General features: G+C 44.1%; 1 protein-coding gene across 7 annotated transcripts in view; it reads right to left on the bottom strand.

Moving 5' to 3' along the window:
- The window catches only part of LOC128351655 (arylsulfatase D-like), a 30,912-nt gene extending 9,221 nt beyond the window's left edge, over window positions 1–21,691 (bottom strand). For 2 of the 7 annotated variants that reach the window (XR_008319952.1, XM_053311358.1), the window contains exons 1-8: window positions 21,375–21,691; window positions 13,667–13,819; window positions 9,315–9,436; window positions 8,177–8,299; window positions 7,218–7,641; window positions 5,153–5,289; window positions 4,564–4,698; window positions 3,316–3,478 (exon numbers count right to left, since the gene is read on the bottom strand). Coding sequence is in view for 6 of the 7 variants with exons in the window: in XM_053311358.1 (XP_053167333.1) it covers window positions 3,316–3,478; window positions 4,564–4,698; window positions 5,153–5,289; window positions 7,218–7,641; window positions 8,177–8,299; window positions 9,315–9,436; window positions 13,667–13,819; window positions 21,375–21,490 (1,373 nt within the window). In the remaining variant the exon portion in view is untranslated. Of the gene's footprint in view, window positions 1–3,315; window positions 3,479–4,563; window positions 4,699–5,152; window positions 5,290–7,217; window positions 7,642–8,176; window positions 8,300–9,314; window positions 9,437–13,666; window positions 19,602–21,374 lie in introns of those variants that run through there. The other 5 variants (XM_053311361.1, XM_053311363.1, XM_053311360.1 and 2 more) reach the window with 5 other exon arrangements.
- Window positions 21,692–21,903: the final 212 nt, after the last annotated feature.

Below are 21,903 nucleotides of genomic sequence, written 5' to 3'. Positions count from 1 at the left end.
AGTGTCAGTTGACATTTTGGTAGTCACCTTAGAATCCCTTTGAGGAATGGAGCAAATGTTCCCACAAAGTAGGCCTGAGGTGGGAGGCACTGTTTTTATGGGCCTGCTTAATAAACTTGAGGCAGTGAGGACACATTTATGCAACATGGGCCTCACCCCCTTTCCCCCAAAAGGCATCGGCTGTGGGTGTCTGTAGATGGCAATTTGTTCCTACAGTGGACACACTTTTTGAAAGTTGTTCTGCTCGCCATGCGACGAGAGCAGAACCGAAGTCCTTCCAACCCCTCTGGGGGATTGGGGGGGTGGGGCTAGAAAAGGCCAAAAAAACTAAAAACACTAAGCCAATAATAAAACTATGCAAAGAAATTAAAGCTAACAAGAAGAAGGGGTAAACAGGAGAGGAGAAAAGTAAACAGAATGCAAATAATGAGGGTTTTCTCTCTGCTTGCAGCCAGAAGATCCAACTATGTTGACTGAAGCGCAGACAACAAAAGACTGAGTGGATGAGGAGTGGTGCAGCCGCGTACAGTGGCTGTGGGTGGGGTTCCTGCCAAAAGTTGGAGACCCATAGCTGGAAGAATCCAACATGGCCTCCACACATGTGCAAAACCCATTTGTGTAAAAGACAGAGACCATACTGAAGAAGCACCAGTTCCATATGGACCTGAATTTTGGGGGAATGCTAAAAAGACATCAAACATTTTAAAAATACATTATCTTTGGTGAAAAAAGGTCGCTGTTGGGCACTCCAGTCAGCTCCTGAAGGGGTGGAACACTTACCAGGCCACACAGTGGCAGGAAGGGAAGGCGAGGAAACCGGCTACTCAGGGCTGGCCAGCATTGCCCAACAGACCATCGCTTGGTTGCATCAGGAGGGCCCCACTTGCTACAGCACTGAGTGGTGGCGCTGGAAACAGGGGCGGGGTCCAGCAGGACTAGACACCATAGTGGCTGACTGGAGGGCGAATAGAGAGGCAGCATGGCCAACAGGAGAGGAGTTGGGGGGGGGGGAGGCTCGGGATTGCCCTGAATGTAGGCATTATTTAAAGCGCGTTTGGCCGGGGATGAGTTAGTCAGTGGTGATGGGAGTTGGGAAATCCTTGAGGCTCCTTGTAGGGATGTTCAAACTGGCTTGAGGTCGAGCTGGTTCACCACTGAACTGGTCTGACTTGAGGGCTCACCAGCTTGGTGCCGGTTAGAGGGTTCTAATGTTTAATTTAAAAAAAACAAAACACAACGCCAGGTCTGGTGGCATTGAGGGAGAGGTGCTGAGGGAAAGGCCACGGGGAGGGAGGGAGAGAGAGGCCACGGGGGGGGTGTCTCACCATTTCCCTCCCCCTGGTCTTCTAAGGGCCTGTTCTCTGGTGGCAGTGCTGTTTTGGAGGCTGTCACACATGCACCCTGGCCATTTGCATGGCTGGGTCATGACCTAGGCCACACAAATGGCCAGGGCACATGCGTGGCAACCTCCCAAAGGGCCACCACAACTGGAGAAAGGGCCAGAATGGCCACCAAATGGGATGAAACAGCACTTAGAAGACTGGGGGGAGGGGGAGGCAGGCAGGGGCAGAGGGAAATGGCAGAGACCTAACTCCCACCCCCGAGGGCCACGGCAGCACCTCTAAGGCCACTGGAGCTGGCATGGAGTGTTAAAACAAATTGTGTTTTTATTAAGCTTTTGAATCTCTGAACCAGCTCAAATTTTGGTTGAACCAGGATTTGGGGGGGGGGGCCGAGGGGCACAAAACCAAACATACCCAGTTCAGTTCGAGTCCCATTCAGACAAACCGGTTTTGTGCACACCCCTAGCTCCCGGGGAGAAGCATGGCAGCCCCTCTCCCTGACAGGTGGAGGGGGACCAGGGTGGCTGACAACTACCTCCGCACCCCTCTGAGGCCTATATATTCTTAACAGTGGGCAAGCCCTAGAGGGAGGGAAAATGCCACACCACAGTCACCAACATGAACCCTCTTTTTAGGAGTTAAAAACTTAAACTGCTGTTATCACAGTCATTTTGCAATGGATTCACACCAAATTTGTAGGGGTGGTGTCTTTAGCCACCTAGTTGTGTGCACAATTTCAGAGGGATTGGGTGGATACTTTCAGCTTTATAAGCAATAGAATGTCTAAGGGCTTATAATGGCAGAATGTTGAATGAATTATACTGTGCCAGTATACTATTATTCTGCACAAAACTCTACAGTAGTGACATTGGTGGTAGCCCATGTTAAGATTTCTGGTTGGCCAGCGCTGCTCCCCCTCCGCCGCCACCTGCCAACTGCTGGCCTCTGTGGTGGACCCCTGCTCACTGCCATTGTTGCCTCCCCCCGCCCCTTTCATTATACCCTGTTGTGGTGGTATAATGGGAGGCGGGGGGGGGAGGCAGTGGCAGCAGTGAGTGGGGGGCCACCATGGAGGCCAGCTGCAAGTGAGTGCGGAAGCTTTCCCCTGGGTGGCAGAGCATATGGGTGCTCAATTATCAATCTGTCCCTGGCATGAAATGCAATTATAACCGCTTAAAAACTGGTTCAAAGTGCCTGAACTGGTTACCAAGCCACTTTCTAAAACTTGGTATCTGAACCAGAGAGTTCAAAAATTCTGATGAATCTGAACTGGACCTGCACCCAGATTTTTAACGGTTCAGCTTCCTGACTGGGTTCCTCCCAATTCATGTAGTTTGTGACTAGCAGATATATGAAAAGGAATCGCATCTCAAATTACAACAGGTATACGAGGAAAGAAAGAAATTCTGAGAGAAGTTTCCGCACTTTGCCAACATACAGTTCTCAGGGTTCCTTCCATGATGAACAAGAACAGTTAAATTGTTTCAGAACCTTTTAAGGCTTTTAGAGTAACAATGTCCTCTGGCCTAATGTCTTCATAGTTCAGTCTGCTGTTCAGCAACCCAAAAAGATGACCAAACAATAATATAAGAAGCAGTGTTGTGTTTCAAGTTACACCCAGAATGGCTATCCAACAGCCTCAGTCCAGGGATCTGTTCCAGATCTAGGAACCCCAGTCCACTTGCAGAGCCTCTGTGTTGTATCTGAAATGGATTCCCTGTTGTTTTTGGTGAATGGAGTCAGTCTATATGTGCAAAGCAAAGCACAGATGGATTAAAATGAAGCTCCATCCCTCACATGTGCAACAAATTTGTGTGCATATGTAGCTTTCAGAATCTGGACAATGCTGTGCAAAAGTGAGATTTGTTTAAACTGTCAGAAATCCAAGCAAAAGAAAAAACAAGAGGGACTATATTTTTGCCCATTCTTTTCATGGCTAAATTCCAAAACATCTTGATCTAGTGTTCTGTACCTGTCTTGTGGCACTGATGCCCCAGCCAAGTAAGCCACTGTGGGATAAATATCCATAAGGCTCGTTGGTTCATCAATCACCATGTTAACAGGGACAAATCCTGGCCATCTGACTATTCCAGGCACACGTATGCCACCTTCCCAGCCTCCCATACCTTTTCCACCTGCCATGAAAGTAGTAATAAAAGAGACATTAAGTCTTGAGTTAAAACAATAAATCAGTCAAATTCAACAATTTCCCTCTATATGCTGTTACAAGAGCTCTTCTTTTTTTAAATTCCTTCTCTGGATCCCATTAGGAATGGAAAAAGAAGACTACCCATGTTCATAGAGCAGATATATTTCTGCATGAAGTCTTTTGTACACAGAAAAGCAGTAACAGTGTGCAATATATCATAAATAGGTTGCCTGCTCCACAATATTATTTTCTGTATATGACATTAGATGCAGGTTGCTATCTGCATTTGCGTCTGCTTCATCTTCATGGCAGCCTCCAAAAGTATGTTCTACCTTGATGTGTAGCTTCATTTTTCTATGGGAGCATATCTGAATAGGGGCCAGTGTAATTATACAAACCTTCTCTCTTATACCATATATATTGGTTTGAATTGAATTAAGAGTCAATTTTGTCAGTGTGAGAATGGATGACAGTAGTACCTACAGGACTGATTCACATAGTCATTGTGGCTGGCGACTTTCTTCTGTTCAATTTCAACTATACACATGGCCACTTATTACCAAAAAATAGTTTTTCCCTGAATGAGGACCAATTCATGCACTTACTTTCTCACTCTAAGGTGATTGTTGTTAACATTATAGTGAAGAAGCATGTGGAACCCACACTTTTTATTTATTTATTAAGTTTACCAAGTTTACCAATTATTCCAAACTGGTATAATACTTTTATACATTGAAATCTGTCTGTACCTATTATTACAATAAAAAGGCTGGCTAAATATTTGATAGCTTGTCCTGCTAGGGAACTTGTCTTACTCCATGCAGTTTTACAGTTAAAAACACAAAAAATCCCCGATCTATTTCATATTAGGATTCCAGTTGTCACTGTAGCCTTGTTATCCAATGTGACAACTCTCTACATGACCCCCCCCCCAATACTTTATTGATAAGTATCAATAAAAGGTAGATGGTAACTAGTCTGAATTCTTTTCTGAAGCACTACCAAGGAGGGCCTAAGAGATATTTTAACGCCCCCTACATGAAAGTTCTGCAGCAAACATACTAATCTTACCTTTGTATATACCATTCCAGCCTCCTAGCTGGACATTTCCATCTCTAGCCTCCAGAATTCCTCCATTATCAGATGCAAAGTAAGTAAAAGTGCTATTCCTCAAGCCCTCTTTATCAATAGCAGCAAGAATTTTTCCTATAGAGTTAGAAAAAACCCAGAGAGCTAATTTATAGACAAACAGAAATTATATTTGTAAAATTAGTATCTGATCACGGTAAAGATAATGTACTGTATGTGTTACTGCCAGGTGCTGAATTGATATGTTATAGAATCTCTGACGTACAATTCAGTTCCCCTGACTATGGTTTCTCCTTCTATCAAACTATCCTTATAAGGCATTTTTGATTTTGTCAAATGAAATATTTTGTGAGAAAGAAAAGGCAATACAGTGGAGCTGTTACAGGTAGAAATAATTTTCAGTTTTATTAATCTCTATTGCCAAGTGTTTGCAAATCAAATTCTCCACTGAGTACTATTTCCAACCTAAAAATATGGATTAAGTTATGTATTTAGGAAAAAGAGAAGAGCTCCAGGCAGGTTATTACTTTGTACTTCTTAGAAAAATGTGATCCTTAAAAATACCACTGACCTATCATCCAGTCCATCTCCTCTATGTTATCTCCATATAAACCATGGCTGCTAGTTCCACGGAACATCTCTGTGGTGTAACATGGTGTGTGGACATGTAAGAAAGAAACAAAGAGAAGGAATGGTCCTTGTTTGTTCCTGAAAAAATAAAAACAAGAATAAAAGCCTTCAGCTTCTTGCCCGCTACAGGAGTACTGATCAATCAAGTTGGAATCATAGCTGAAGCAGAAATCTGAACTATCCAAACCATGCATTCAAGCTTCTGCAGCACATTGTTTATCTATATCAGAGGTTCCCAATTTGTAATACTTCAGATGTTGCTGAACTACAATTCCTATCAATAAATTGTGGCTGGGATGATGGCAGTTGTAGTTCAGCGGCATCTGGAATACCACAGGTTGGGAACCCTTGGTTTATCTATATAGTTGCATCAAGAGAACCAAACAGTAAAGTGGTGATCCTCACTGTATTCCAAGTAGGAGCGAATTTGGCAAAAGACCTTTAGTGTGAAGCCATTTCTCATCGCATAGGAACAACACAGGAACATAGGAAACTGCCATATACTGAGTCAGACTATAGGCTCATCTAGCTCAGTACTGTCTACACAGACTGGCAGCAGCTTTTCCAAGGTTGCAGGCAGGAATCTCTCTTAGCCCTATCTTGGGAAGGAACTTGGAACCTAAACGCTCTTTCCAGAGTGGCTCCATCCCCTAAAGGGAATATATTACAGTGCTCTCACACTTCTAGTCTCCCTTGCATATGCAAGCAGGGTGGACCCTGCTTAACTAAGGGGACAAGTCATGCTTGCTACTACAAGACCAGATCTCTTTGACTTCTGTGCTGTGCTACAGTTTCTCCAATGCTGAGTAAGGGGCTCTAAGACAGGGATTCTCAACGTTGGGTCTCCAGATGTTATTGGACCAACTCCTATAATCCCCATGCCCAGTGGCCTTTGGCTGGGGATTATGGGAGTTGAAGTCCAATAACATCTGGGGACCCAACGTTGAGAATCCCTGCTCTAAGAAAAATGGAGTCTTGTTGAGCTCCACCACCATCTTGGAAGGAGTGCATGGAGTGCTGAGAAGTGTAGTCCTTCCCAGAGGTTTTCCCCATAGAGAAGTGTTAGGAAGAACTACACTTCCCAGCACTCAATGTGTGCCTTCCAAGATGGTGCTGGGGATCAAAAGGGCTCTCTTTTCCTTAAAGCAGCTCTACCACCTTAAGTGGCGCAGTGGGGAAATGCTTGACTAACAAGCAGAAGGTTGCTGGTTTGAATCCCAGTTGGTACTATATTGGGCAGCAGTGATATCGGAAGATGCTGATACATCTTATACTGCGTGGGAGATGTCAATGGTAAACCCCTCCTGTATTATACCAAAGAAAACCACAGAGCTCTGTGGGTGCCAGGAGTCGAAATCAACTTGATGGCACACTTTACCTTTACCTTACTAGTGGTGGACAAAGTACAGCACCGCAGTGTGGGAGCAGTGTGGGAGCATGGAAGGCTGGGAGCATGCACAGCACTGGAACATGGGAACAGTAGTTTCTGTGCAATGCCACAGGGACTGTGGATTATTCAGCTTCAGCCAAAACTTTGCACAGATCAAATAAACAATTAGACAGGGAGCTGCACTTATAGTCAATGGGAGTCATCACTGGCTCCTGGGCCTTGCAATGAGGAACACTGCAGTGAAGCATCTAAAAGCACATTAGGCTTAGAATGTATACAAGACAAGTGGAAAATAAAATACAGTTTTATGTTCCTTGTGTTAACATACACAAGGAAACATAGTAGGGAAAGAATGAGGACTCTATAGCTGCCTGCTCATGCAAAATAATGACAGCAGAAATCTATTAGATATCTCTTGTGTCTTGTTAAAGATGGATTAAAACAGGAAGTGCATATCAAGCCAGTGCTAGTTTGAACTGGGGAAGAAGGAACCCTGTATTCATCAAGACTGAGATACAAATCAGTACAACCCTGGTTCAGATCTCATATCTGTCATGGGTTAACATAGCAAAGCTCGGAAAGAACTTTCAAGAACAAAAGGAAAATTAATTGTTACCGTTGAATAAATGTGAGGGCCTCTTTCAGTATCCTGGGGGCAGCATGCTCGAGCTTGATTGGTTGTTCAGTAATGATGTGATTTCTTAACATAACACAGTTCCAACATTTTAAAAATAAATATTGGATATACTGAGAGTTTAAAAATAGGATCCCACACAAAGTAATGAAGGTCATTAATTTCCATTTCACAGAAAACAAACCAAAAAATTTACCTAGCAGAAGAGTGAACACCAAAAGGGCAATGATTTGTGCGTAAAATGAATATGAAGGTTGAAATTTTGAGGTAAGCTCTGGATTCTTGTTAGAATGGCATTCATTTACCAGTGTATAAGGATTGCCATAGAAATAATCAAAGCCATGGTTTAAAGGATGATGGCAGTGATCGTTGCGGGATTCACAATTTAAACCCTGGTGCCATTTTCCTGAAAAGTGGAAGAAGAAGAAAAAAGCTTAAGCAGTCATCAGTCTAAAAGCAGTTCTTTAACCTCTCTTACAAAATACTTCTGAAAAGAACCCCAGGTTGTCCTACCTCAACCATATAGTCCAAACCAGTCCAGCCCAGAATATGAAGGCTAGGAGCTTAAGGGTGGCACCCAGTGACATCAATACATTTTAAGAAAAGATTTCAGGCCTCTCCTAGCTAATCCCTGGTGGAGAATTATTTCTGTCTTCCCATGTGTTTGCACAATAGATTTATTGTGCAAACATATAGGGCACAACTCTAAGGCATTCTCCCCTAAAGAACGAAAAAGATAGTAAGACTGGAAGAACATTGTTGAAAAGGGGGTGGTATTCAACTTTGAATAAGAAGAGAAGTGTGAGGACGGTTCCTCTGAAAAATAATTTGTTCCTTTTTCTTCTGCCTACTCACTCTGAGAAAGAATATGAAACCCTGAAAGTTCAGGTCAAATCCGGCAACCTTAGAAGTCAATGAAAAGTAAAGAAACATCCCCCTACCTATAAGGCCAGTGGCATAACCTTGCTTTTGTAATAACTTAGCAAATGTTGTTTCATTGGTGGGAAGTCCTCCTGTGCCACCGGCCCGAGCGATGACACGTCGCTCAGTTGTGGCTGCCATGCCTGAAAAATACAGGGGAGGAAAAATTAGCCCCATCTCAACCCTAGCCCACTTGTACTCCTATTGCTGGGGCATTTTTTTTAATTTTTTTTATTTTCTGGAAGCCATGAGGCTAGAGAAGGCTGGATGGCAACTTTCTTGTAGTGACCCCAGCAATCAATGCAGGAATAAACTGAACATATCATAAGGCCTCATTGGTTGCTTGAGGCCACTGTAGGCTTGTGCCACAAAACCTGTGCATCACCTCACAACAGGCCTATAACGAAAATGTTGTGGCCATAGGAAGTTAGGAAGCTGCCATATACTGAGTCAGACCATTGGTCTATCTAGCTCAGTCTTGTCTTCACAGACTGGCAGCGGCTTCTCCAAGGTTGCAGGCAGGAATCTCTCTCAGCCCTATCTTGGAGAAGCCAGGGAGGGAAATTGGAACCTTCTGCTCTTCCCAGAGTAGCTCCATCCCCTGAGGGGAATATCTTGCAGTGCTCACACTTCTAGTCTCCCATTCATATGCAACCAGGGTAGACCCTGCTTAGCTAAGGCTACAAGTCATGCTTGCTACCACAAGACCAGCTCTCATCTAGTAATGGGGCAAAAAGGTTTACATATAGATACAGAATAGTAAGATCATAGATCAAGGCTAGGAAAACTTGGCCCGCCAGCTTTTGATGAACTACAACTCCCATAATCCCTGACTATTGGCCACCATGGCTGGAGATTATGGGAGTTGTAGTCGAAAAAGAGCTAGAGGGTCATGTTCACTCACCCCTGTAGTCTAATGTGTTTAAAAATAATTTAATTGTATAAATTACAATGTATAGCACAGAATGCGGGGGGCTCTCAGTGCAGTGCTCTCAGCTGGTGATGTCTTCAATCCCCAAAACCCTATATTTATCCCCTGCTAAAGCTTGAGTGAGGAGTTACTCCTCAAGTTTTCCATCTGTCTGCACACCTGATGGGGCTAGATCCCACTCTGTATATACAAACTTCAGTCAGTCAATTACTAAAGAGGGCACAAACCTGATCTGATGGGGTATCTGCCAGTCAAGAAAGCTGCTCTGCTTGGAGTACAAAGAGAAGCTGCAGCAATGTGCTGAGTAAGTTTTACTCCTTCCTTTGCTAGTTGGTCAATATTAGGAGTCCTAAGGCAAATTTTAAAAATGCCAGATTAGTATAGTTCAATTCAGGAGCCATATTCAGGCACTCAGTTGTATATAGCACGATTCAGACATTATGCTGTACCAGTGTTCAGATGTCTGTACACTTGTATGTGTTTGTGTGAGTTTCTGTACCTGTGTTCATTTTAAAAGTGAGCCTGGATACAGACCCTTTAAATGCATGGTACAGATAGGAAGTTAGTGGACTGCTGTACCCGCGTTCAACATAACATGTGAATGACAGTACCTGTGTATGGATCTGTACCTGTGTATATTGTACTCTTGTATGAGTGTTGGACATAATGTGTGAATGGGCCCTATGTTTACAGATGTGCATATGTACATCGTTTTGTGTGTATGACTGTATATTAATTCATTTTAAAAGTGAACTTGCGTACAGGCCCCTTCAAATGCAGGATAGAGGTAGTAAGTATACTACTGCAGATGTGTTGAAGATAATGTGTGAATAACTGTACATGTGTACAGATCTGTACGGGTGCATATGGTAGATTGTTCATGTGTTGAACATAACATGTGAATAGGGCTTATAACTAAGATGTTCAATCTTTGCAGGAAATTTGTTTTAATCAGAAGGTTGGAGTAATTTAAGATTGCTTCTGAATTATGCTCATTAAGCACTCTGAGACATTGCAGAATTAAAACATGTTTCCATGTGGCTGGCACTCAGTGAAGCACAATATCATATATTGCCCATCTTCATGGCCAATATTTTTCTATGGGTTTTTACTCAAAAGTAAGTTGCTGTGAACCAGGCCTGCTCTGTATACTAAATATGCTTATGAGCTAGCATACAAAATTAGGCCTGTTTCATCAGTGTCACAAAGTGACCAGTTCTTTTATATGGTGACCATGTAGGATCTGGGCTCAAGGAAGAAAGGAGATCAAAGCAATCCTAAATGATTCAATGGGCTTCATTGAGTATAAAAGAATAACAACATCAATCTAACTGAGCAGAAAATAGAACAATCTATCAGTATTACTAACAGTATTTCAACCCTAGCCAGCAACATTCACCCAGTGTTCCTAACTAACATATGTGTGTATATGAAACCTCCCTAGAGCCTAATATAATTCAGATATAGGCGGAAAGGGGGTAAGGAAGGTTGAGGACTGGCATGGGTTGGGGAGATCAGGAATTAGTAGAGGGAAGAGGGGAAAGGAGAAGGAGGGGAAAGGATGGAGGGATCCAAGGCTTGTGGGGAGGCATATTACCAGGGTCAGAGGCTTGAGAGTGGTGGGGCTTTCAGCTGAAGGAGAGAGGCTGTATCTCGAAACAGGAGCTTTGAGAGCAATGATCAAGCAGGCAGTTTTCTCAGAGCAAGGCTGAGAGTCAGAGCACCATGGCTGGGGGAGTCTTGACTTCTCATTGCACAGCAGAAATCACAGAGAGTTCCTGTCCATGGACAGAGTTCTTGCTTATTGCCCCGCGGCTTAGCAGCAAACTCTGGGATGGCTCTTGAGCAAGTATGCTTGTTAGGCAAGATTGCTAGGGAGTATCATGGCTGGGGAGTCTTGTCTTCTCACTGTGCAGCAGAAGTCACAAACAGACAGTCCCTTCTCCCTGGAAAGAATTCCTGCCTCTAGCCCTGCGGCTTGGGCAGCAAACCCTTGGATTACTCATGAGCAAGTCTTGCTTGTAGGCAAAAGATTGCATGTAGGCAAAAGACTGCTTATCTGCCATGTCCAGAGACTCCTTCTTATACTGGTTCCATCCTTTGATGTCCATTTGAGTCTTCTGGATCACAAAAGGCATCTATTCCTGCTATCCTCTGGATATTGTCTTTTAATTATCAAAATTAGCTCAAGATATTTGGTCAATCCAGGATAAACAGGGTCTCAGTTCATCTCCTGTTAGCAGAGTATTGTTCTATTGTCATTCCCCCAAACAAATCTACATCTTCTCCTGCCTTGTTCCAAGAATGTTAAAAGTCAGGAGTTAGTGAAAGAATTAGCTCTATTTGTGTGAGACAGCAATTATATTATTTCTTGTGTACCTCTATCTAGTGTGCAATTATAACAAAAGAATATTTAAAGTAACATCAACAGGGGTACATGTGTGAGGCGAGTTAATCAATACATTTGACTGAGGCAGAAGCATGACTGAGGCAGGTTAATTTCAGCAGTGTGAGACTGGTAATCTTTTGTGAGATCCACAAACACTTATAAACAATGCTAGATCACCCCTGCCTTTACAAATCATTCACCAGGCAGTCATGCGATCTGGGTGTCATGTTTCAGGTCATCTGAATTCAGGTCATCTGAATTCAGGCATTAATTCATTCCTTAATATAAAATGAAATCAGACACAGGCCTGAATTCCATATACTTCTGGGTTGGTACCTCTGGGTCTAATGTTGGTGTGCCCCCAGCATATTCCCCCTCTCTTATACATTTTGCCTAAGGCAAAATTTATAAGGTCTATACATTTCACATAGATTTATTAAAGAAAAATTAAGCAAACTTAAGACAGACAATAGGTGGGCCAAACTCATAGTAATGATTGTTTCCCCTGACTGCATGTTCACAAGACAGCAGTGGACAGTCTCAATAGCTGTCCCTGCTTCTGTCAGTAGCTGACCCAGTAGGGCTTTTCAAAAAATTCACCAGCAGATGCAGTTGCATCTTTTTAAACCAGATTGTGTTAAACAGGATCTCCAAAACAGAGTCCTCCACTGCTGCACCTTTTGTGCAGCTGGGGTAGTAGTTTAAAGATAAACATATCCTCAATATTGCTGTTGCGATCTAGAGCGTGGATCAGAAGGGAGCACCCCTTCTTGTACCCCCTTTTGCCCAATTTCTTTTGAGTACATCTCACAGTCACATTTGCTGTAGTCACACAGCAGAGAGATACACTCTCATTTTATTCATGGCCAAATAGTTTGCCAAGCATTTGCCTTCAAATGTGGCAGAGTTTACAACCTCATAGATCCCACAGCATCAGAGGTCTGTCAATTGGCCTTTGTCCTTGGCTTTCCTAGCTCACAGGGATCCACGCAGAGTGGAGTCCTGCAATCCAAGAGGCCAAGTGCTTTAATACATTTAAATCTATATACCCTCCATCAAATATACACGCAATCAATTATACACTCCTATAAACCCAACATCTAGGAACTGTAGCATGTAGGCTAAGCCCATAAGTTCAACATACATAAATATGTGCAGACAGATAGATTTTGCAAAGGACTGAGTGTACAACATGAATGCATTTGCACCAATAAATTTTGCAAAGGACTTCAGTGTTCAGTGTTCAGGTTGGGGAGGGAGTTCAATAAAAGGAGAATGAGGCAAAATATACAGTGACACAGAATGAGTGCCCAAACCAGGCACAATGCAGAAGAAAACATGTTCTTGGTCAGACATAATCTATTTCTGTCTGTCTGTCCCATTCAGAAGAAAGTCCTTTCAGTGTTAATGGGAAGCTTCCCTCCTGCAGCTTTTGCCCCTGATTACTTGCTGTTCAGCTAGGCAGCAGTATTACTGATGACTAGCCTATATTGTTGTCAGTGAGAAAAAGAAAGCAAAAAACGAGGACATTTGAGATGCAAATAACATTGTGTCCAGTGGAGAAATGAGTTTACATCACATTAAAAATCCAAGATTTGTCTGTGAAAATGTGCTGCCACAAGAACTTACAGCACTTGCATTGTACTTGTTATTTCAATGGCATTTTTCATTCTGAACATTACCATGGGATACTTTTTATTTATCTATATATATAAAGTGCTAAGGCGACACTGGAGTTGCCTGGAGCACAGAGCCGCACGGGTGTCGAATCCAGTCAGAGGTGGCGGTGGCGGCGTTGCTGCTGCTGTTGCCACCACTGCTACTCAAGGCAGGGACAGTGCTGGAGCTTTAGTTGGGAGCTGCTCCAGACCTGTGAGGAGGAGGAGGGCAGTGGAGGAGGAGGAGTGGAGGAATCTGGTGCTCAGGTGAGGGTGGGGAGATCTTTGGGGTGAGAGGGCTGTGGTGGAGGGCAAGGAGAGCAATACAGTACTAGTGCACAGATATTCTGCACTGGTTGAGCTAGTTTATTTTAAATGTCTATGCCACTCTTCGCTCTAAAGAGTTTTGGTTCCATTTTCCCATAGTCATCTCATTGGAAATCTTTACATATTTCCAATATGTAAGTGTTTCCTTGCTTCTTCCTTTGGAATTGGGGGAATAGATTTGACTAATTTTTAAAGTTACACTTACCTGATTGTATCATTACCAAAGCAGCCTAAATCACCATAGCCAAGATCATCCGCCATTATCAGCAAAATGTTGGGTCTTGAGGCATCCCGACCACATGTTCGGGGAAATAAGAAGGAAACCAGCAAAACAGCTAGACTGCATCTGTATGAAGAACTGCAAAACCATCAAGAACATAAAAGATGGGAATTTACAGAGTATCCCCGAGGTTTGTGGCGGGGGCGGGGGCAGGGGGTGGGGAGGAACTGAGAATGAAATCCCTTCGGGAGAACCTGCAGGGAAGCTGTATTTGTTTAGCAGTAAAACAGTACATTTACTTCTTCAGTGTGACCTTCATGTGACTGAACCTCTAACTCAGGGGCGCACAACCCAAATAACCCAGTGGGCCAGAACCACCCATGACTTAGTGTGTGGGGACCAATGTCAATGTTCAGCACATTAATGATTACATTAATATGAATTATTAAATATAAAGGAAAGCATCGAACTTTCTAATGAGCAGAATTATTGGTTATCCCCAACATGAGAGAAGAGGAGGCTGCTAGCAACCCTCCTTCCTTCCAGCCTTTCATGCACTTTCAAAGCTTGCAAAGGTTAACTTTGGAAGGGGGCTCACCCCCACTAGGGCCATGGGGCAAAGCAGCATTTTGCAGCTCACCTCGGGCACCAGAAAACTTTGGGCCACTCCTGGGGCCAGGAAAAAAGTCCCTGCCAGCCAGATCTGGCCCTATGTTGTGCAGGCCTGCTCTAACTTAATTTTTAAAAAGGTAAAGGTAAAGTGTGCCATCGAGTGGGTGTCGACTCCTGGTGACCACAGAGCCCTGTGGTTGTCTTGGGTAGAATACAGGAGGGGTTGACCATTGCCTCCTCCTGCACAGTATGAGATGATGCCTTTCAGCACCTTCCTATATCACTGCTGCCCAACATACCAGCGGGGATTCAAACTAGCAACCTCTGGCTTGGTAGTCAAGCCATTTCCCCACTGTGCCATTCTTAAAGCACCAATTCACTTTGCCTTAGAATTCCTTTCAAATCCTTTGGGTGACCTAGAAGGCACCACAGAAGAAACGATTGCTAGATGAGCATTACATGAGTCCATGCTACCTCAGCTGTTTACCCTAAAGGAACATGGTCCATTTATTCTTCAGCATTCAGAAAGGCAGCTACTACCAAACACAATCTCCAAATCGGCCAAGCTCCTCCTTCTTTCTCTTCCTGTTGCAATCCTAAAGAAGAAATTGCTTGTTGTGTCCTTGGTGTGCTGAAAAATAGCCAACTTTGTTTTGAATAAATAATTTAACTCCATATCACTTCCATATTCACTGCCAATGTCAGTAGATCATGAGGTAATGAAAAACAATTTTAATACATGAGCTAGCTGGGTTATCCTCATAGCACAGACAATCATAAAGCAAATATTCTTCCTAGCTGCTTTTGCATAATCTAAAAAACCAGGAAGAAAATCACTGGCAAGACCCAGCATTTATTGCTATTTTTAAAAGAGATAATCTTAAATTAAATCCCCAAAAGACCACTTTTCTTTTACCTGGATATTCCTCTTTTCCATTCATAAAGCATCTTCAGTTCTCCAGATCATACATGTAATAGGATATAGCTAGAACAGCCTTCTGATTTTTCTCTGCTTGGACTGGTCTCTGTTTCTTTTCCCTACCTGTTGCTTCCTTATTTCCAAATGCATTGCTGCTTTTAGTGATAATACTGCTGTTAAAGATTGACATGAATCCCTTAGTAGCAGTGTACAAAGTCCATCATCAGAAGCTTAAAAAGCTTATACAGTTTTACTGATTTGGTTAACTTCCTGATGATGGACTGTGTACACTGCTACTCAAGTTCAGATCTGTGTCTTAATGTGCTAATATTTATTTATTATTAAATTTTTAATATAGCCCTTCCAAAAGGCTCAGGGCAGTTTACATTACATTAATAGCGAGATGATCTCTCTTCTGCAGGAAAAGCAACAGCAAACAAATTCAACATTTGGTTGATAAACCCCTCCTGTATTCTACCAAAGAAAACCACAGGATTCTGTGGGTGCCAGGAGTCGACACTGACTCGAGGGCACAGCTTTACTTTACTATTTACTTCCTAATTATTAAGTGTATTGCATTTTGCTAATGACCTTTCCCCTAGGCTTTTCTGAACCTTCTTTAAGGCATACCACGAGTGTTCTGACGAATAAGTGAGCTGTGAAGAAAAATGTATCAGAGAATTCTGTGTCAAGTTAAATACTAAGAAATCTCTCACAGTGTACACTTTGTGGACTAACATCCACTTTGCATGATACATGAATTACAATGGATAAAATGGGTGCCTACTTGTGGATGTTCATGCTAGATGACATTGATTAGTTCTTACAATGTCCCAGGACTTTGTTGTTTCATTATAACATGCTAATATGACTGCCCTTCTGAGATTTGTGGCAAATATTCCCCCTGTCCAATCATTGTCCTGTAGTGTTCACATTTTTTAAAAAGGAAAAATGTGGGGCATGCTTGTTTGGACCCCCCCCCCCCCGCCCTGCATAAATTTCACTCACTCAAGAAAAATAAAATATTTTATTTGCTTGTGGTTATAAGAACCGCTTTTGCTATAAGGCTCCCACTTCCAGGGTAACTTGGTTATTATACATGCACAATGGTGCTTGTATAGTTAAGCTAGAGACTGGGGCAGCTAGCAAAGAACAGGTGAGGGGTGTGTGTCTCTGAAGTGTGCATGTGTCTGCAGTGTATGTGTGTGCGTGCGGTGTGCAGTGTGTGTGTGTAGTGTGCAGTGTGTGTCTGCAGTGTGTGTATATATTTGCATGCAGTGTGTGTGTGGTGTGCCATGTGTGTGCGTGTGTGTCTGCAGTAAATGTGTGTGTCTGCAGTGAGTGTGTGTCTGTGCTTGCTTGCTTGCCTCCTCTGACTCAAGATTTTAGTGAAGCATTAGAAGAGCTTTCTGTTACAGCAGTAACAGAAGCGGACATGGAAGATGAAGTCTTCTGGGTATTTTGAACCTCAGTAATCTCCAGATATGATGAAAGACATTTCAGAGTGACCATGGGCTGGCTGAGATGGTACTCCAACAGCTTTCCTTTAGTTAAATGGGAGAGGAGCACAAACCCATTAATTTCCCCCTCCCTGGTGCAGTCACTTCAACATGCAGGTGAAGGTAATCCAAACCACTCCTCTTTTTCAATGCTACTGAGTATTCAAACTATGCACAGAAGAATGCCCTTCCCTTGTATGATTAGGTTAAGGTATGCTGGCCGGTGGTAGGGGAAGACATGTGCCCCCATACTCCCCGCCCCCGGTATAATGATCACAGCCGGTCTAGTTTCGTTCCAGGTCAGCTAGAAGTCAGAGTTTCTCAGACATTAATGTAGGGGCCGTATTAACCTTAATCAGTTGGATAAGTTGAAAGGGGAAAAATATAGTCCACTATACCCTAAAGATATTACACATCAAAGTAGAGTATAAGAATTGGGGCATAAGTTCTTGAATATGAGTTAAAGCAATGGTTACCAATGGTTTACCAATGGTAACTACTCGACCCAGATCATGCAGAGGCCTATTGCTCAGGTGCGGCAGCCTCCAAAATGGCCACCATGCCGTGGTGGTGCGGGGGGGAGGCCGAAAACCAGCTGAAGAGCAGCTTGAATGGCCAATTTCAGGAATAAGGGAGGAATAAGGAACCTCTGCGAACCTCCCTCCACCCACCAGCTCAGACAACTCCCCCTTAGGGGGGTGAGTGTAAATGAAGGGGGTAAAAACTTGCGAACCCCTGGCAGGGTTTGGTCCGGGGTCAGACCGAACAGGGGGTAGTTTGGCTCGACCCCGAACACATTCTAAGGAAGGCAGCTGGGGTCCCAGAGGGTAATTACAAAACACTCCACAGGAATTTATTTTGGCAAACCTCCCACTTTTTAAAAACATTGTTTTTTCCCTCCCAGATTTCAATCCCATATAAAATTTGGGCAATAACTTTCCCAACAAAAACCTTTAGGGCTGGGGCCACTAATCTGTCTCCTATAGAACAATAGAATGTCAGGATTGTCACTCCTCACAACCATGCCCGCGCGGTGAGGTGGGGGCGGGGTTGTGCCTCTGGCCTCAGAAGCAGGCATGGCGGCTGACATCTTGGGCCCCCTCCACAAGGCCAGTACTGGCCAATTGGGAGAGGGGGTGGGAAAAAGCCTTGCCTGGCTGCCGCCATTTTGTCAGTCTCTCAGCAGCCAGGCAAGGGGAAGGAGCGCTGGTCGGTTGCTCATCCAGTGGCCACGTGGGCAGACCAATGCGAGCGGGGGGGGGATCCGAACCAGTGCTCTGCAGTGTTTGGGGCCCGGTGGAGTGTTTGGGCCTGAGTGGAGTGGCTGGGCCAGAGGGCCAAGTGGGCCCACACACCATCAGGGAGGCAAGCAGTGTGGACAAACGAGCAGCACCGAGAAGGAGCAGTGATGGAGCGTGCGGCCAGGGGCCTTTTCTGGGCCGGGTGATATCCAATCAGTTTTTGGGTTTTTTTGCATCTTTTGCACTGGGGGCAGGTGTTAATGGGCAACCTCCTTACTAAGCCTTTATTGGTTGACTCTGGGAGCCTATATTGGTTGACTGTGGGAGTCTATATTGATTGAATGGGGGATGCTTTACTGATTGATTGGGGCAGCCTTTATTGATTGATTGAATTGGGGAGCTTGTATTGGATGAATTGACTTGGGCAGTCTGTATTGAATGAATTAAACTGGGGAGCTACGGGAGGAGCCAAGATGGCGATTAGCTAGCAGCTACCTAACAAGGCTTCTTACAGAATTCCCTCCAAGGGCACCTGTCCCTCGATCCATCATGCCATCAAAAGGGAAAAAATGAAGCAGGGAAAGCCCTGAGACTGAAAACGGTGCCCATCCTCAATCTGGAAGGAGGAGGAGGGGAAAACAGCTTAAACTAGATCTCTTCTTTTCACCAGTGAAGCAAAGGGAAACAGTGAGTACCATCCCACATACTAAGAACAGATGTATAGCCCTGTCCACTGCTAAATCAGAAAGCCTCCCAGCCCAACCCAACAAGGACTGCTCAGGGGAGCTGCAGATAAATCCAAATACCTCCGATCCAGCAAAATGACCGGACTGGAGACATCCCCAGGAACAGAGAAAAGGGGCTCCTAAATCTGCCATTTCTGACACTCATCTCCCCCAGGAACTCCTCGCTCATTACCTTGGAGACACATGTCTTTTGACAGCCCAGACGTTAATCTCATTAACATCTAAACTGAATGAAATCTCTACTAAGTTAGACAAACTCAGGCTTGACAGAACAATTGACTCAGGGGCAATGCCCACACACAGACTGTAATCTCCAGCCAGCCCCTGCCCCTATTGTATGGGCTCGAAAACTGCCACCTCGACCGGATGCTGGCATCAGACAAAGTTATCATAGAGTCCTGCAACCACACCAAGTCCTCATTGAGCTGCCGGGGAGAGACTCCCGACTTTGGGCAAATAAGAAATCCATACTGGCTTCATTATCGGAGCTTTTAATGCTGTAACTAGACACCATAGAACTGAAAGATTTTCATTTCCTTCCCTCTAGAGCTGGTTACAAAAGACTTTTTCTCACTTTTAAAACAGCCACTATTCTCTCACACCTCTCAAGGCTGACTGATCATCTAAGTTTTTATTGCCTTGCTGCCCAGCATTGCTTTGTGGACATGGAGTTCGGACCACCCTGCTCTAGGAGAAACTGCAATAATTCCCCTGTCCTGGTCAAAGTTCCCAGTCTTTTCAGCTCACCTCAAGCTAACCCTTCTACACATAGTCCCAAGATAAAGGCAATTCAGCAGGATCTTGCTGAATTAAAAATTAATCTAGCAGAAGCAAGGGACAATACAAAGGCTCTAACCAAGATCATAACTCGTACAGAGGACTGCCTTTCTGACTTGAGCTCTGACTCAGAGAGTGAAATGGAGAAATAAAAAGCCGCTAGCTTTTGTTGCTATTGTGGGGAGAGCGGGCTAAGCCTGCTCTCCGCGCAGACAATAGTGGCTGGGGCCCTGGGTGGCCGGATTGGCTGCCCACACAATTGCCGGTTCCATGACGGAGCCAGCGGGGGCTGGGGAGCTTGGGGGCTGTGTGGCCCCCAGAAGCTCCAGTATGCCCTGCGTGAGTGCGCAGGGCATACTGCAGAGACCCCCGGAGCTGGGAGGCAGCTTTTCACCTCCCCTCCGGAGGTCTACTCATGAGTAGCCATGGCACGGAGCCATGCCGTGGCTGCTCACGATCAGGCAGCCCGGGTTTGTGGAGTGCTCGCTCCACAAACCCAGGCTAACGGGAGGGCTACTGAAGTGGGCTAGCTGCTCGTAAACGAACCGGCTTGCCTGCGAGCCCGGTGGTTTACACAACCAGGCAAAATCGGGCTAGGCTCCCCTAGCCCGATTTTGCCTGATCGTGAGAATAGCCCCACTATTTTGGCTAATCAGCTGAGGATAGATAGCTAAGCTAAGGGGAGTTACAGTTTCTAATTTTTTCATTGGTTTTCTTGGATGTATAGTAATTACTCTCTGTTTTCTATTTTCCAGAGGTAAACAGAAATCTAAAATAGATTTCTGATCAGATGGGGTGGAATTTATAGTCATCTTTTGGTTCTTTTTCTGAGATCTAGTTTCCACCATAATCATCTTAGACCTTAGTTATATAGCACCAATATACATATCAATTAAAACACATAAAACAGAGTAGCAGAACTTTCCTTAACTTTTCTTTCAAATACTTTCCAAAACAACACCGGAAGCGACAGGGAGGGGATAGTTACATTCTTATCCTAGTGTTCACAGCTTTAACAAACTTCAGAGTTGTACTCCTTAATTCGGTTCCCTCATAACCATACTAAACTACTGTTTATTATAGGAGTTTTTTTTAAAAAAAATTAAAAAGTGGGGAGGGAGAATCAAACCTCCAGGACTCCAAGTGCCTCCAAGTGCACATTTAGCGACCTACTTGGTGCAACACCAAGGTGCACACCAAAGCGCATCTCAAACTGCAGGTTTTATATGCCTTTCCCTGAGAAGGCAGCGGAACAGAAACTAGCTCTAATTGGTTTGTTCTCTTCCTGGTCAAACACTCTCCAGTCCTTTTCCAGCAAGCTGCAGGTTTTATATGCCTTTCCCTGAGAAGGCAGGGGAACAGAAACAAGCTCCAATTGGTTCCAGCCAGTCCAAGTTCTCCCAGTTCCTGGGCAAACACTCCCTAGTCAGCATGTCTTTGTCTGAACACCAATAACATTCATTGTTCCAGTATATATGCGGTACCAGTGGCTAGTTCAACCTCTGGACAGAGATTAAACCTTTTCATAGTACTGATCACAAAAGGTTTTTCAGTTAGCCTGTCATTCATAATCATCCATAGCCCCTTCCAAAAAGATGATCAGTGATGGTCTTGAAATAGGAATAATAAAGACACATGTCAGTTTTAAAAGCCATTTCCCCTTTCTAGAGCTGAAAAATGAGAAAAGTGATGATCATTATCAAAGAGAATTGTATGGTATCAGTGTGCAATTCCCACAATTACAGCAGCCATTTTGAGGGTAAGTCATATCTTGCTATCTGCTCTTGCAATGAAGACTCCTGTTTCAGTGGGGCACGCAGCCAGTCTCACCACTTGCAGAATTAATGGGTCAAGGGGCCCCCCTTCTCCTGCCTCTGGGAGTTTTTTCTGGTCCCTCACCTGCCGCTGTTGCCACGACCTCCCTCCCTCATTGTGGGGGCCCTTCCAGGAAACTGCCTCCCCAGCGATTGTTGTGGATCGGCTCCTTCTTCCGGAACATTTTCACTGAAGAACATTTTCACATTCACATTTCATAACAGACTCCAGCCCCCTTCGGTGAAAAGTTTTGGAGTAATATAATGGACTTTCCAGAGGGTGATAGTTGTTTACTGCTTTCTGATTGGATCTTTACATGCTTACACACATTACATGACCAGCCCCTCTAGAATGTATGTGCCAGCAGTCACTTGTTTACTGTTACTGCCTTTTGCCTCCATGTTGAAATATCCCATTACCTAACTACCTGTTTTCCAATTAGCTCCAAACAGCAACATCATTTCATGGCAAAAGCAGAAAAACATGGCCTACCATCTTATAGCTACTAGATCAGGCCTGTGCTAAAGTTTAGTCAAGCTAGAAACTCTAGTTATCAATAGCTATTGCCAAAATCCTTTCTAATGATCAGAAATTACACACTGAACCTCCAACA

This window comes from Hemicordylus capensis, chromosome 3 (genome assembly GCF_027244095.1).
Source record: "Hemicordylus capensis ecotype Gifberg chromosome 3, rHemCap1.1.pri, whole genome shotgun sequence".
Taxonomy (NCBI): domain Eukaryota; kingdom Metazoa; phylum Chordata; class Lepidosauria; order Squamata; family Cordylidae; genus Hemicordylus; species Hemicordylus capensis.
The sequence above is the reverse complement of the archived record's forward strand: the minus strand, read 5'-3'. Positions and strand labels throughout refer to the sequence as shown.